The 16,809-nt window shown below is 36.0% G+C and overlaps 1 protein-coding gene across 1 annotated transcript; it reads left to right on the top strand.

Moving 5' to 3' along the window:
- Nucleotides 1–1,023: 1,023 nt before the first annotated feature.
- LOC150098602 (uncharacterized) lies at nt 1,024–15,545 on the top strand. Its single transcript, XM_090405283.1, has 2 exons — nt 1,024–1,286; nt 14,468–15,545. The coding sequence occupies exons 1-2, from the start codon at nt 1,024–1,026 to the stop codon at nt 15,543–15,545; spliced, it is 1,341 nt and encodes a 446-aa protein (XP_090261409.1).
- The last annotated feature ends 1,264 nt before the right edge of the window (nt 15,546–16,809 follow it).

Raw genomic sequence — 16,809 nt, 5'->3', positions numbered from 1 at the left:
ACTTGTTTGTTTGTATACTACATTGTGTTTGATAGATTTTGGCTAAGAACAATGCTGTTAGGGACATACGTTTCCCGTACTTCCATAATCTATCTTCGTTAAGTTTTTATTTCTTCAGATACCGTTCTGAATGACGTTTGGAAGCTTTAGACCGAACGGTATGTAATGGTGAAAGCAATATCAAAGAAACATTCCACCAATGGTATTTTCTTAAGTTTAAGATATTATGGAGAAGTATAAATTCACAAGAGGGCTGCTTTCAACTTTGAAGTTTTTATTTATCAACAATAATGATATCTAACTAAATTACGCCATTTATCTATTTAGAAAACTGCTGAACTTGTATAAGTTTAAATATCATCCTTAAAGATTTTAGCTGTTTGAATTTGTGCTGGCAAATCTTCATCGCCAGGCATTTAGAGGACCAGAAATATAAGTAAATAAATCTTGTACTATCTGAAGTTTTGTATCGTCATTAGAGTGGGGTATCATATCTGTCCTACCAGTTCCACTTATGTGCTAGTTATTCCTTTGCTTAAGATTTCTATTTTGCACACTACATCGTATTTAGTTTGGCAGTCTATATTTTCCTAAATACCCCAACTAAAACTTGTGCACGTTCAGGTCACCAATAAGGAAAGAAATTTGGAATTATATAAGGATAGTTCAAAATGGCCGAAAAATGAAATTGATGAATTTAGTAGGCCATGATAACTCGCCTGAATAGTTTTCTTCTTTATCGCTGTTGACATGGATAGCATTTCAACCAGCATACATTGGTAATATATCTAAGTGTATTGTAAGATCACCGTCATTTGTTTGTCTTTAGGAATTTAGCTAGCTTGCTTGGCAACGCCCTTCACTATATTTCGTTTGTTGTTGTGAATTAGTTTCATTGAATTCACTAATTTGCTGTGTTTGAAACATCTATTGATGCAGATTGTTTTGCATCCCCACCAGGTTTTAAATATCCACTCAGGTGTTTTTACCCACGCTGATACGCTTACGTCTATTTCGGTTTCGATGGCAAACGCTGTAGATTGCAGTAACAAGAAAATGAAGACAGAGGATACATTGGAAAGACATATGGAACGACTTATGGCAGACGACAAAACCGCTGATGTTACCTTCTTGGTGGGTCCTGATAAGAAGCCAATCAAAGCCCACAAGTGTATATTAGCAAACAGAAGCTCAACCTTCCATCAAAAGCTGTATGAGGAAAATTGTCAGAATATGGTAATTCCCGCGTACGATCTCTCAGTGAGTGGATTCACGATCATGAAGAGGTAAGTGATTAAATCATCCTGTTCATACTATCTTTTGGAATAAAAAAATAAATAATTACCCAAATGGCTTTTATTCCAAGATAAATAGGGAAGTTCTTTCATCCCTGAAATGTTAAAACTTAGTCTAGTTAGTCTCTATAGTCAATCTCTTACTTTCAAATATTAACATAATACATAATGCTGCAAAAATGGATTAATCTTTTATTTATAGGCCAGACTACGGAAATTCCTTTTTTTTATCTAAACAGCATTACTTATATATATTATATATATACCAGCAGGCATTTTCAGATAAGGTATTTTTGAAGATAAGCTGGTCAGTGTTATACAGACGTGGAAAGGTGGTAACCTGTCCTTAATGAACATTTTTCAATGTTCTCTTCCACTCTTCTTGAGATATATCCGAAAATTCTTCTCTTTGCCAAGTTGCAGGGACTCATTTCAAGATTCATTTGAACTTGGCTACTGAGGATGACTCTTTTCTCTGTTGAAAAACTCGAAGCATCCTTTACGAGCCCTGCATATTATTATTATTATTATTATTATTATTATTATTATTATTATTATTATTATTATTTTATTCACATAATTGATACACAGACCAAACAAGATATCACATAAACAAACATTTGACTGGTGATTCAGAACAATTTTACCCAAGAATCTAAGAATAGTCTGTCAGGTAGCGTCGTAAAATATGGACTGTTCCAAGTAATGCTGTTTTTTGTAGGTCATATGATGATAAAAGATATGAATGATATGATTTGGAATGTAGAAAATGTGTTGAAGACAGAAATACAGCTCGTCTAAAGATGCTTGGACGAAAAACTCGAACAAATGAGAATGAATATAGAGAAAAACGAAAACAAGCCAAAAAGATGTGTAGAAGAAAGAAACGTGAATGGGAAAGGGCAAGGCTAAATGAAATTGAGATTTTGAAGAATACAAGACAAATTAAGGAAATGTATAATAAGATAAAGGAAATTAAAGGCGGATTTCAACCCAGAACCACTTCCTTCAGAGACAATGAGGGAAGCTTGCTCAGTGGAAAGGAGGACATTTTGAAAATGTGGGCAGAATATTTTGAAGATCTACTTCAGGACAAAACAAGCTTGGAAAATAATGTTCCAGAAGAAGACGAGTTTAACGAACCCCTGGCAAGTATGGGAAAAGCTGAGTCAGAGGAAGCACCAGAATTAAACGAGGTGGAATTAGCCCTAAAGAGAATGAAAAATAATAAAGCACCTGGTAAAGATGGAATACTTGAGCTATTAAAATACAGTGGGCAATCACTATTAATCAAAAAATACATAAAGTGTTTGTCAGAGGTATGGGAAACTGAATCCATGCGTACTGAATGAGACACTGCTATTATTGTCCCTATACATAAGAAAAATGACAAGTCTCTGTGCCAAAATTATAGAGGAATATCACTGTTAGCAGTAATTTACAAAATATTTGTAAGGGTACTGGCAACTAGATTGGAACCCCTTATAGAAAAAGCATGTGGCTTTAGGTATGATAGATAGATCAACAACAGACCAGATCTTTACAGTACAAACAATAATGGAGAAATGCTATGAGTTCAATATCAATCTGCACCATGTGTTTGTGGACTTTAAACACGCCTATGATAACATCAATAGAGATAAGCTATTTAAAGTCATGAAGGAATTCCAAATTCCACCTAAACTGATAAGATTAGTTAAAATGACACTTAGAAATACCATGGATAGAGTGCAAATACAGGGCGAACTCACACCTGAGTTCAGGATTACCAAAGGATTACGACAAGGAGATCAACTATCAACAATGATTTTCAACCTATGCCTTGAAAGGGTAATACGAAATGTAATTATAAACAGAGGTGGAACTATTGTGAATAGAAGTCTACAGGTTTTGGCTTTTGCGGATGATGTGGGCTGTATTGCAAGGACTGAGAGAAGCCTTAGAGAAGGTTATAGACAAATGAGAGAGGAGACAAAGAAAATGGGACTACAAACAAATGAAACTAAAACAAAATACTTAATTGTTGCCAGAGATAAACAAAAATTGGGAAACAGCCAAAGTTTCACAGTAGATGAAGAAATCTTTGAACGAGCCCAGCAGTTCAAATATTTGGGTTCAGTAATAACAGAAAGTAATGATATGTCAGTTGAAATTACCTATAGAATAGCTGCTGCAAATAGAACTTATTATAGTATTCAGCCATTATTAAAATCTAATTTGATTTCGTAAAAAGTAAAATCCAGCCATATAAAGTAATCCTCAAACCTATGCTTTTGTACGGCTGCGAAACATGGACAATGATTCAGAGAGATCAAAGTCGATTACAAATTTGGGAACGAAAAGTATTAAGAAAGATCTTTGGCCCAATTAATGAGAATGGACTTTGGAGAGTGAGGAATAACAAAGAAATAATGGAGAAATTCAATGAAGTGGATATTATTACTGAAATAAAGGTGAGAAGACTGAGATGGCTAGGACATGTTCAGCGAATGGGGGATGATAGAGCCGTAAAAAAGGTCTTCATGTCTGGACCAGGTGGATCTAGGTCCAGAGGAAGACCAAAAAGGAGATGCTTGACGATGTGGAGGATGATTTAAAGAAAATCAGAGTAAAGAACTGGAGGAGCAAGGCACAGAATCGTGGAGAATGGAAGGCTATCCTGAGACAGGCCTAGGTCCTAAATGGACTGTAATGCTAAGGAGTAGTAGTAGTAGATTATGCATTATTATTATTATTATTATTATTATTATCTGCGAACTACAGGGAGTCAAGGACTCATTGAGGGAGGCTGTAAATTATCCAACCCAGCTATCATACCTTCTCTTAAATTCATTTACATGAAATGCACTCACTACCCGTAAGGGCAAATTATTCCACTCACTCACTGCTCTCTTGGAGAACAACCTAGCTCTTATTCCTTTCCTGACTGAGAACAACCTTAACTTCCATGGGTGCCTCGTGTTCCCTCCCCACCTTCCATATAAAGAAAAATTTCATCAACTGAAATCCTATAACACCCATTCAAAACCAGAGTCTGCAGTCCACATACTCGCAATATGTCCCCATTTTGTAACTCTTCTTTGCACCCTTTCCACAGCTTTTTTATCCTGTTGGAACGCGGGAGACCAAATCTGCGCACAGTAATCCAAGTGTGGTCTTATCAAAGCCTTATGAAGAGGCAAAATTACTTCCTTATCCTTACATGTCAAGGTTCGCTTCAACATCGCAATTATACTCTGAGTTGTATTTGCAACTTTTGCTATGTGACCTTTGAACTTTAAATTCTTATCCACCAATACACCAAGATCCCTTGCCTCTTCAGTTTCTTGTAGCATAACCCCGCTAATATAATATGCCGCTGGAACTCTAATCACGCCAAAGTGCATAACTTTACACTTAAACATTAAACTGAAGACATTTTCATTTGCCCAGATTTCCAGTCTATTCAAATCATTTTGTAATTGCTAATATCAGTAGCATCCCTGATTGCCCTGCCTATCTTCGCATCATCAGCAAACACAATTGCAGATCTGATGATAAACTCTGCTTGAAGTCATTAATGTATAGATTGAACAATAATGGCTGAAGGACAACCCTGAGATACACCACTGGTTACATTAAATCTGGCAGATTCACACCCACTGTATCCACTTTGTGATATCTGTCCGTCAACCATCCCCTGATCCAAGTTAATAGATTATGTTCCAATCCCATGTTCTCCAGTTCACGCAACAGCCTATCGTGTGGTATCCTATCAAATACCTTAGAAAAATTCAACATTATCATAGTGTATCCATTTCCTTTATCCAACTCGGCCGTAACATTGTTATAAAACATGAGCAAATTGCTAAAACATGACCTTCCTTTAGTAAATCCATGCTGTTCCCTGCACGGTATAGAATGCTTGTCTACCCATTTCTGTATGTGAGTTCTTACTAACTTCTCTAAAATCTTCACTACCACACCAAAAATACTAATAGGTCGGTAGTTAGACACATCAGTTTTCGCACCACCCTTGTGCAATGGAACTATATTACATTCCTTCCATTCCTGTGGTATCATTCCTGAGCTGAGACTCAAGTTATACAAATTTGTGAACGGCCTAGCCAATTCAGCTGATATTGCATCTGACCCTATTGACAAAGTCTTATCCAGGTTATGCCAGCTCGTGAACCTCATTTTCATGAATCTCCTTCTCTTCATCCAATGTAGCAGTAGCACTGTGCACCATGTTACATATACCTGATTGATATATCTTAGCAAAGTGAGAACTCATTAACTGAACAATCTCCTTAGCTTCCGATACCCATGTTCCATCTGCATTCAATAAAGTTCTTTCTTTTACATTTTACATTCATTCTTTCTTTTGCTTGCGGCAAAACGATAAACTTTTTTTGGCTTGCCCTTAGCTTGCATGGCCAATTTCTTTACTTACTCCGTTTTAGCTTGTGTTGTTCAGTATCAAAGCATCCAAGCCATAAAGAACCACAGAGAGAACCAGTCATCTGATCAGTATGATCTTCGGGACATTATTTTCCAGCCAATCCGAACCTTGTTGTTTGAATCTTACCCATCAATTCTGTATGACAGTCTTTACTTGTAAAGTGCATTCATCTGACGAACTGAAGCAAGTTACAGAAATGCAGAAAATCAGAGCATTGGAAATGAAATGCTTAAGAAAAATAAATAAGACTCGCTGGTCCGAACACAAAACAAAACGAGGAACTCAAACACGAATTAGACTATAGTAGAAAAGATGTCATAGCTATAATTCTTAAAAGCAATTAAGCTGGATGCTTCCTACAGAGAACGTCTTTCAAAGATTACCAAAGTACTCTTCAATGGAATCATTGGAGGAAGTCCATCACGAGAAGGACCGAAAAGAACTTGGCTGCAGTCTTTGAAGGAAAGGTCAGAGTTATCGAGATTCAGAGAGATGAAAAATGACCAGGGATAAAATTAGATGGTAAATATTTGTATATAGGCGACTCAACCCATCACGTGATGGGTTGAGAAAGAAGAAGGATTGCTGAAGGAACCATTCCCATCATCTCATGGATGAGAAGGAAGACGTATTGCTGGAAAGGAATCATTCCTTCGTTGTTAAATGAAAAAACTTTTCCTTTTATCACAGACACACACATCCACCCACAATCTTAAATAGAGAATACACTATCTACCAATGATTTTCCACACACCTCTGTTATTTGAAGTTGTTGAAAATTCCGGGTTTGTTAATCTTAGAAACCAGTTTACAGATAATTGGAAGCAGTATTTCATTGAATGCAGGTGGTATGGCAACACGACGTGAACTCAGTGACTTCTAGAGAGGTGTCATGGTAGATTGTCACACTGATGGCATGTTCATACGTGCCATTGCCACCCAACTGAAGCATCGAAAATCAACGGTTAGCGATGTAATCAACAAATGGAGACCAACAATGGAGAAGTTCTGGCATCACTAGTGCGGGAAACACGAGGTGGGACCAATCGCCGTTGTCCGTGGTTCCATGAAGGCAGTTCAGTAACATAATCGTTATCATCGTCATATCCTATACAACCCTTGAGGGTTGTACAGGATATGACAGTATTGCATGAAAAACTTACACTATTATTAAATTGCTATCTACAAGTTTCCTTCAAATGAATCAGTTACTTGTCAAGACTCCAAAATTATGAGATCTTATATTTCTAACTTCGAAAGTCATAGACCCAATAAAAAACTTTCTCTTCTATTACAATATGACAAAGTTTGGAAAAGAGTTTCTACTTCCACACCTTGTCAAAGGCACCCTGCTAAAATCTATAAAAGCTGCAATGGTGGATTTATTAGGTTTAGTCTGGAAATTATCTTGAATTGTGTGGGTCAAGTAGAAAAGTTGAACAGTTGTTGAGTGATTTCTTCTAAAGGCAGCCTGAAAATGTGGTAGTATACTATTTTTGTTTAGATAGTAATTCAAACGTTGGAGTATCTTTTTTTTTCATTAATTTGCCTGGAATTAAAGTCAGTGAAATTGGTTTATAACTTCCTGGTTGGTCTTGCCGTTTGTTCAGTTTTAAGATTGGTATATCCTGTCTTCCAGTCTTTCAGAAATTTTCCTTGTTTTAGGCTATTGTTGTAAAGGCGAAGTAGCCAATTTAGGGCTAGGGAAAGAAGATATTTGATAATTAATTCCTTGTATGTTGACTTTCTAAGAAATAGAACAATTCTAGTTAGAATAAATAATACCTTTACCAAGAAAGTAAAAATAAGACAGGGACTCCCTCAAGGTAGCATTTGTAACCCACACCTTTTTTAATCTACTTAAATGACTTAGATAAAAATATAAATAAAGAAACAAAGATAGCTACAACAACGTAGAAACAGCAGAAGGTCACTTAAACAAAGCCATTGAAAGTTTAGCTACATACTGTGAAAACTAAAAAATCAAAATTAACCCTACTAAATCAGAAATCTCTGTTTTTGCTATTAATACCACCTCAGAAAGTGGAGACCAAAGATTAAGCTAAACAGTCAAATAATTACGTTTAATGAAAACCCCAAATACCTTGGAGTTACTCTGGATCTGGAATCGCTAAGCTTCAATAAACATATCAAGAATGTTGCAGGCATAGCAAAAAGAAGACTTAATAACATGAAAAGTATCTCAGGTAAAGAGTGGGGAGCCAATGCTAAAACCTTAAAAGTCACATTCCTCTATTATCCGTCCCATAATCGAATATGCTTCGCCTATCTGGTTGCAAACATCACAAACCAGTTTAGACAAGCTTATCAAAATTCAGGAAAATGCAGCTAAAATCATATGTGGACTAAGGAATACAACTCCTGGGGAAAATATCAGAATTCGAATCCAACTTTGTTCGTTTAAAAATTAGGTGGCAAGAAAATCTTACCAAATTTGTAGAAAAAAGAGCCAACCTTGCACATCATAGAACAAGTGAACTTTTTAAAAACTGGAAACTAACAAACAGAATAAAGAAAAAATCAACAATGCATGAAATCATAGAAAATAAAATTCCCTTGATTTGTCCACAGAAAATAGCCGACTACCCAGCATTTCCTCCAAATCAAGACAGGAAAAATATAGTTATCAACTCTAAAATAGGGAAACATGAGAAAAAAAGCCTAGAAAACTCTGAAATCTTGAGATCATTAGCCCTTTCAAAAATAATGGAATATGGACCTGACTCAATAAAGATCTACACGGATGGCTCCAATAATCCAAATGGCAATTATGGGAGTGGCGCACTCATCTATGGCTCTCATAATATAGAACTAAAAACAACTAACAGTATTGGATGCAACTCATACCATGCAGAATTAATAGCCATTAACACAGCACTGCAATATTTGGACAAACAAAACCCAAAGGAGTTTATATTTTTTCTCAGATTCCTTAGCATCCCTGCAAGCTATTAAGAACTGTTACATTAGCCATCTAGAAATACTTAGGGACATAGTAAAAACATAAACAAGCTACATAAGGATTCCAAAATAATCTTCCAATGGATCCCATCTTATGTGGGATTAAAGGGAAATGAAACTGCAGATGAAGTAGCAAAAATGGCCGCAACATCAAGTGATACCACAGATTTCGATCTTTTTAAAACCAAAAAGAAAACATAAAAAAAATTATTCAGGATATGACTCACCACTGGTACTCAGCAGAAAATCCAGGAGCTACCATCAACTCCAAGTTTAATCGCAGTGCCACTACCATCACCTCTCGCCTCAAGTCCGGCCACACAAGACCAATCAAGTTTAGCAATGCCTTTAAAGTCTTCCCCACCTGCAAAATCTGTAACATCGAGGAAGCAACACCACTGAATTTGCTAAACTGTATGAATATTTCCAAATGTGAACTATAACAATTCAGAAAGAGTGCTGTATAAAATATATGAACTTGACGTCTATGATCTGGTGTCATAATATCATGGGATAATAAAAAAAAATTATATCTTCTAAGGCACTTTTCACCGTATCAATCTACTTATATCTTGATCTTCCTGTGGGTCTTTTTCCTACCAAGCTGGCAAAAATCACTTGTTTTGCTAAACTTTCATTTACCATTCTGTGTAAGTGATTCTACCACTTGAGATTAGCTGTGGTAAAACATTCCTGAATGCTAACAATATTAAGTTCCTTCCTAATATCCTCATTTTTAATATGATATTGCCATCGATGCCATCTGTTCACCCCTAATCTTTCTGAGGACTCTCTTTTTTGTGGTCTCTAGACTTTGGTCAAGTGCTTTATTTCCAACCCAGCGCTGATCCATAAGTTAAAATTGGTTTGAACACTGTCTGTCTTGTATACAGTTAATTTAGTGTTTTGATTAATTTCTCTCTTATTCCATATAAATTCATTGAGTTGACTTCTTACTATACCAGCTTTGTTGATTCTGTTGTCTATTTCTATATTTAGTTTACCATCTTCACTAAAATTTGTGCCTAAGTAGCTGAAATTTTCACTTGTTCTATAGGTTCGCCATTCACATTGCAGTTGACATTTTCAATGCTTCTACCTATTTTCGTTGTCTTTGTCTTGTTATTGCTAACCTTCATACGAAATTTGTTACAAGAGTTATTCAATTTAATCAGCGAATTTTGCAGTCTTGTAGTAGATTTATTTAGAAGTATTACATCATCTGCATAGAGTAAACAGCTGAGGTTAACATCTCCAATTTTGATATCAGGTTTAATACCACTTTCCTTCATAATGTGAATCATATAGATAATGAATAACAGAGGGGATAATGTGCATCCTTTTCTGACACCAGATTTAATATTTAACCATCTTCCTGTACTTCCTTGAATTCTAACTGCTGACTTGCAACTCAAATAAAGACTGAGTATTGTTTGATATAATGCCCGATTGACACCATATAACTGCAGCGTATTGAATATCTTCTCTCTTGGCACCTTGTCATGTGCCTTTTCCAGATCGATAAAACTTAAATACAGATCTTTGTTATATTCCCATGATTTCTCCCCTATTTGTCGTAAAGTGAAGTCCTGATCCTGACAGCCTCTATTTGACCTGAATACAGCTTGTTCTTCACCAAACTTTCCTTCCACAATTCTTCTGAACCGTTTCTCAAGTATACTGGCATAAATCTTGCCAGGAACACTCAGTAGGGAAATACCTCTGTAGTTCTCACATTCAGTTTTATTTCCTTTTTATATATGGTACTATGAAAACTCTACTCTAATCATCGGGAAATTGTCCCACTGTCCAGGCCTTCTGAACTGTGAGGCGCAGCAGTGTAAGACTTTTATACCTCCATACCTGATCATTTCTGGTCGAATATCATCTACTTCCGCTGCCTTTCTAGATTTCAAGCTTTTGATGGTTTTTTCTACTTCAGATATGAATATGTAGTCATCATTGCATGACCGGTCAGCGTTTTGTTACCACTGTGCTGTCACTGCTTGTTTCATTTAGCAATTTTTCGAAATAATAATTTCGAAATGCCACAAGAGAAATGAAGAGGTTGGGCATCCGGATTTTGGGAATTTGCGAGACAAGATGGCCAGTATCTGGAAAGTGTCAACAAGATAATATGACAATGTATTACTCTGGGAATGATGAGAACAAACATCGACATGGTGTAGCTGTAATAGTAGATGAAGAAATCAATAAATCAGTAATAAATTGGATTCCATTTTCTGAAAGGATAATGCTGTTACAACTTAAGGGAAACCCCGTTAACATAAATATCATCCAAGCTTATGCACCCACAGCTGACAAAAGTGAAGAAGATGTTGAAGAGTTTTATGAACACCTAAAAGAGATTAAAAACCTAACAAAGAAACGTGATATAAACATAGTGATGGGTGACTTCAATGCAAAAGTGGGAAGAGAGGGTGATGGAGAAATTGTTGGCGAACATGGCTTAGGCACCAGAAATGACAAAGGAGATCGCCTAGTCCAATTCTGTCAGGAAGAAGATCTAACAATAGCAAATACCTGGTTTAAACTTCCACCAAGAAGACTGTACACTTGGAAATCGCCTCAAGATAACCAACATAATATTGTCAGAAATCAAATTGATTATATACTGATAAATAAAAGATTCCACAGTAGTATAAAGAGGGCAAAGATCCTTATCCTCCTTATCCTCCTTATCCTGGAGCAGATATCTCATCAGACCACAATCCCATAGTTGCAGAAGTACGTCTTAAATTAAAATCAGCTAAAAAAATCACAAAAGAAGAAAAAGAAAATTGATGTAGAAAAGCTGAAAGACCCGAACATAAATAAAAGTGCCAAGACACAGCTTAACCTGCGATTACAACAGATTAACATAGAAGAAAATAAAAGTGTGGAATCTCTTTGGAATAGCTTAAAGAATGCCATCGTAACAACAAGTATTGAAGAAGTCGGTTATGTGAATAATATAAAACAACAGGAATGGATGACAGATGAGATTCTTTCTCTTATTGATACAAGAAGAATGTATAAAAACAAAGACCTAGCCAGGTATACAGAAACACATAACATCATCAAGAAAAAAATAAAAGAAGCCAAGGAAAATTGGATGAAAAATTTATGTACTGAAATTGAACTGCTTCAGAAACAACATGATAATTTCAATCTGTATAAGAAAATCAACGAAATTTCCGGAAAACTGAGGAAAAAGCAAATAGTGTCTCTAAGAGACGAAAATGGAAAAATAGTTCTAGAAGAAGAGAATAAAGCACAGATTTGGATAAAATATGTAACAGAACTTTTCAATGATACTAGACAGAAGCCTATAAATATAAAAGATAACATTCAAGGACCAGCAATCATGAAATGCGAAATAGAGAATGCTATACAAACAAGTAAAACAGGAAAAGCCAGTGGACCAGATGGTGTGCAAACAGAATTTTTAAAATTAATCGAACCAGATAACATCAAACTTCTTGAAAAACTATTTAATAAAATATATGAAAGTGATGAATTTCCATCAGATTGGCTCAAATCTACATTCATCACTATCCCAAAGAAACCCAAAGCGAATTCCTGTGGTGAGTTTAGACTTATTAGTCTAATGAGCCAAACATTAAAAATATTTTTGAAAGTAATTCAGAATCGCATTTATAGAAAAAGTGAAGAAACTCTAAGTGAAACACAATTCGGCTTTCGGAATGGTTTTGGTACTAGAGAGGCCCTTTTCTGTACCCAAATATTGATACAAAAATGCATAGAAAAACAGAAATCTGTCTTTATGTGTTTCATAGATTTTGAAAAAGCATTCGACAAAGTCAGACACACCAACTTAATAGAAATCCTTCAACAAATAAGGCTAGACGAACAAGACATAAGACTAATAACAAATCTGTATTGGAATCAGTCAGCTACCGTTCAATTAGACAACGTTACCACCAGTGATATTAACATCAAAAGAGGAGTGAGACAAGGATGTATGCTCTCACCACTCCTGTTCAACATATATGCAGAGGTAATCTTTAAAAAAGCATTGGAAGAATGTCCAGAGGGAATCACAATAAATGGAAAGATTGTTAACAACCTACGATATGCAGACGACACCGTGCTAATTGCAGATAACATTATGGATCTCCAAAAACTCATTGACAGAGTATACATAGAAAGCCAAAGAATGGGAATAAATATAAACATCAACAAGACAAAATACATGATCATCAGCAAACATCCAGCCTCATCAATGAAACTGACACTCAATGGGAAAAATATTGATCAAGTGTCAAGATATAAATATCTTGGTTGCTGGCTTAATGAACGGTGGGATCCAGAAATAGATATAAAGACAAGGATTGAAGTTGCACGGCAGTCCTTCATGAAAATGAGAACACTATTCTGCAATAAAGACCTAAACATGGAAGTCAGATGCCGAATGCTGAAATGCTACGTGTGGTCTATTCTGCTCTATGGAGTTGAAACATGGACATTGAAGGCGACAACCATCAAGAAAATCGAAGCCTTTGAGATGTGGCTATACAGAAGAATGCTAAAGATATAATGGACAGAAAAAATTACCAATGAAGATGTCTTAAAATCCATTGGCAAAGCTAAACATCTTGTACAAATAATCAAGAAACGAAAAACATCATATCTTGGACACATCATGAGAAACAACAAATACCAACTTCTACAAACTATTTTGGTAGGAAGAATTGATGGCAAAGGAACTAGAGGAAGAAAAAGAATATCATGGTTTGACAACATAAAGACGTGGACAGGAAAGAGCAGTGCACAACTGCTCAGATTAACACAAGAGAGCAGTTCGTTCGCCAAGATGGTCGCTGACCTTCGATAGAAGATAGCACAATAATAATAAGAAGATACATCAATAATATCTTTTTCTCCAGTTTTCATGTCACCTTTGTCATCTATAATTCCTTTTACTGCACTCTCTCCTCCATTTCTGAGCTTTTTCACCAGCTTTCAGAATATTTTGCCACCTTCTTGATATTTATTTTCTATGTTCTTACCAAAGTCTTCCCATGACATTTGTTTAGCTAGTTTTACACAGTGTTTAGCTTTCTTACATTTGTCTCTGTATTCATAACATTCTGGATAATGAAATGCTTCCTACACTGTGCAGTTTTTATGGAACGGACTCTTGTTACTATCAAGACGACAATGCCCCAGGCTACAAAGCTGCAGCCGTTATGGAATGGCATGAAGAAATTCGTGTTAAAAGACTGCCCTTGCATTCTTACTTTAACCCCATCGAATGCCTCTTGGATGAATTAGAGCCCCGAGAGCAGATCACTATATCCTCGATCTGACGTTGAGCTCAGTGCTGCTCTGCTGGAGGAATGGAGACAAATCCCACCTGATGTCTTGCGCAGATTGGTGAAAATCCTCAAAGGCTGCAGCAGATGAATAAATCAAAGGTGGACATGCCCGACATTAGGGTTCGCCTGCTGGTATGAATGGTAAATTGCTAAAGTGCCCGCACAACTATTGGTAGATAGTGTATATCTAGCTTAGGAAATCGATCTGTATCTTGAACTATAAATAAAGTTCAAGACGCAAGGTTTTGGTGTGGTGTTCTGTTGCTGACAGATTCTATTTGGGAAAGGGATTGTGTAATGTTTTTGCCATATAATTGGGTTAACACCGTTATTATGTATTAAATATAGAAAAAAAAGTTACTGAAATAAAATGCTACAGATGTTTTTAAAAACTCTCTTTGCAGGTATCTCTACACCAACTTGTTAGATGAAATGTCATTGGAAGAGGCATCAGCCACTCTGCAGTGTGCTAGAAGATTTGATGTCGATGAGCTCATAAACCACTGCCAAAGACGTTTTAATGAGATTCCAATAAATGAGGGTAACATATGTCGTATGATTCATTGCGCAAGTAAATTTGAAGTACCAGATGATGTTCTTTATCAGTGTCATCTGTATGTCGATAGGAAAATAGATGAAATTATTACGAGTAAGGATTTCGAGGAAGCTGATCAAAGTGTTGTTGAATTCATAGTGAAAAGAAATTCCCCGAATCTTTCTTCGGAATTTGCTCTTTTTGAGTCTGTTTACAAGTGGGCCGTACTGGAATGTGATAGAAGAAAGAGGAAGAGTGCTGGAAATAGTGAGCCTTTGGAAAAAGTACTGCGTCCTGTAATGCGTCACATTCGTTTTCTAGTAATGTCTGAAGAGGAAAAACGTCTTGTGGATACTCAGAATCATCTGAAGTACATGATGACTTGCGAAGAATCTGGAAAAAGACTGTATAAAGAATTGGAAATTTATGAACTAAAGGAAGCCGAAATTCGTGCAGTACTGAATGCCGAAGGAAATACATCTCCTAAAATTAGAAACGCAGAAATTTGTACAGATATTAAAGTAATACAAGGATATCTGTTTATCGCTGGATTTCAATTCTCTTTTGTTAAGGGTGAATGTCCTGATTATGAGGAGATTAAAAAGAGGTTTAACAGCGAACAATATTGGGTGACATGCAAGGTCATAGAAGGTAGTAAACGTTTATCAAATTCTCTGGAGGTGAAAACAGAGGAACAGGATTATATTAAGTTTATGTTAAAGAAACCTATTCTTTTGAAAACAAGCACTAAAGGCATCCTTAATGTTAATTTACAATTTAATGTAAAGAAAAAAAGCATGGGTCCGATGTGGCGTGAAATCAATGTGAACCAGACGTACCCACTTTCTGCCGGTGCCACCCCTGAAGCTAAAATTTCGATTTTCAAATGGATTGTTCCTAAATCAGAGAAGAAGAAATTCGACGTACAGTTGCTTTGGAAACCATAAACCTCAGGACTTAATAATGATTTGAAAGATCGTCTGTATGAACTGTCCTCATACTCTCATTTTGAAAACTTGTATTCTATTAAATAAAGATTACACATAGGAATAAATCTGGTTTAGCTGTTTCTCCCATAATCTAAACAACCAATCCCGAAATTTAGAATCCACAGACTCTGTTCCATACCAGCAACACTTTCAGAATATTGATTAAAATCATTCACAACACAATCCACTCTTCACATTCGAATTCATCTCAACACTTAACTTCCACAAATGGCTTTTATTCTGCATTTTCAGTCAACGTATTGCTTTTCTCAACTTCCTCTCTGTCATTCGCTGTGTGCCATGATGGATTTTTTATACGACTACCACATACGAAATGCTGTAGACCTATTATATTGCACCAGTATCTTTGATGATGAAATGACTTTGTCGGTTTTTTAATCAATTTAAATACAAAAAATATTTTTTGAATTTTTTTTTATTTTTTTTACTTAGTCCACAAATCCTGCTCTAGAGACCCAACATGGAACTTCACTTTCGATGAAATCATCTACCACCCATAACAGAATGTAATCAGAGGATACCTTCCACTATCACTTTTATTTTTCCCAAAATTACAAAGCAATTTATGATGGCAGAAAACACCAAGGCTGTTTATTTATACTGCACACTCTTCCCCCTACAGTAGACTAGAATGACCTTCTGCCAGCTACCTCATATCGTATTCATAGGTTTGCTGATCAGAGTACGCTCCGTTCTACTTCTTCATTTAAAGCCAACCCTCCAATGATTCAAGCCTCGAGATCCTTCTGTAACCAGTGATCTAAACACCTATCGACTTGGCATTCTCGAGAATAACCGTGATAACCTAGTAAATTTCAATACTATCTAAACACATTCTTGTCTTACTTCTCTGAAGGATTATCGTGCTTGACCTGTCCCTCATTTATGAATATTACGATCGTCATCCCAATTATGTTTTCGTTTTTTGTTCTTATGCTGATTTTCATCTATCTTATTCTGGTACCAAAAACATAGCGGTTTCAGTCTTCTAAAAGCTTGGTATTCTTTTTTCAATCTCAAGAGTTTCTTGGGCTTCTATTCAACTCCTATCACTTTATAAATGTCACATCTTTTCGATCTTGGAATTTGTTCTTGTGTGGTTCTCACATTCAATATCATTAGAATGCCGTCTTTGTTCTCTAAATGTAATGCTCCCCAATCCTTGTATACACTGCCTGATTCTATTGAGGTTCTTACGCGG

Source organism: Typopeltis vanoorti, chromosome 15, assembly GCF_054136105.1.
Source record: "Typopeltis vanoorti isolate ZY-2024b chromosome 15, IOZ_Tvanoo_1.0, whole genome shotgun sequence".
In the NCBI taxonomy this organism is placed as follows: domain Eukaryota; kingdom Metazoa; phylum Arthropoda; class Arachnida; order Uropygi; family Thelyphonidae; genus Typopeltis; species Typopeltis vanoorti.
Note: the sequence above shows the minus strand (reverse complement) of the source record. Positions and strands in the feature narration are given on the sequence as shown.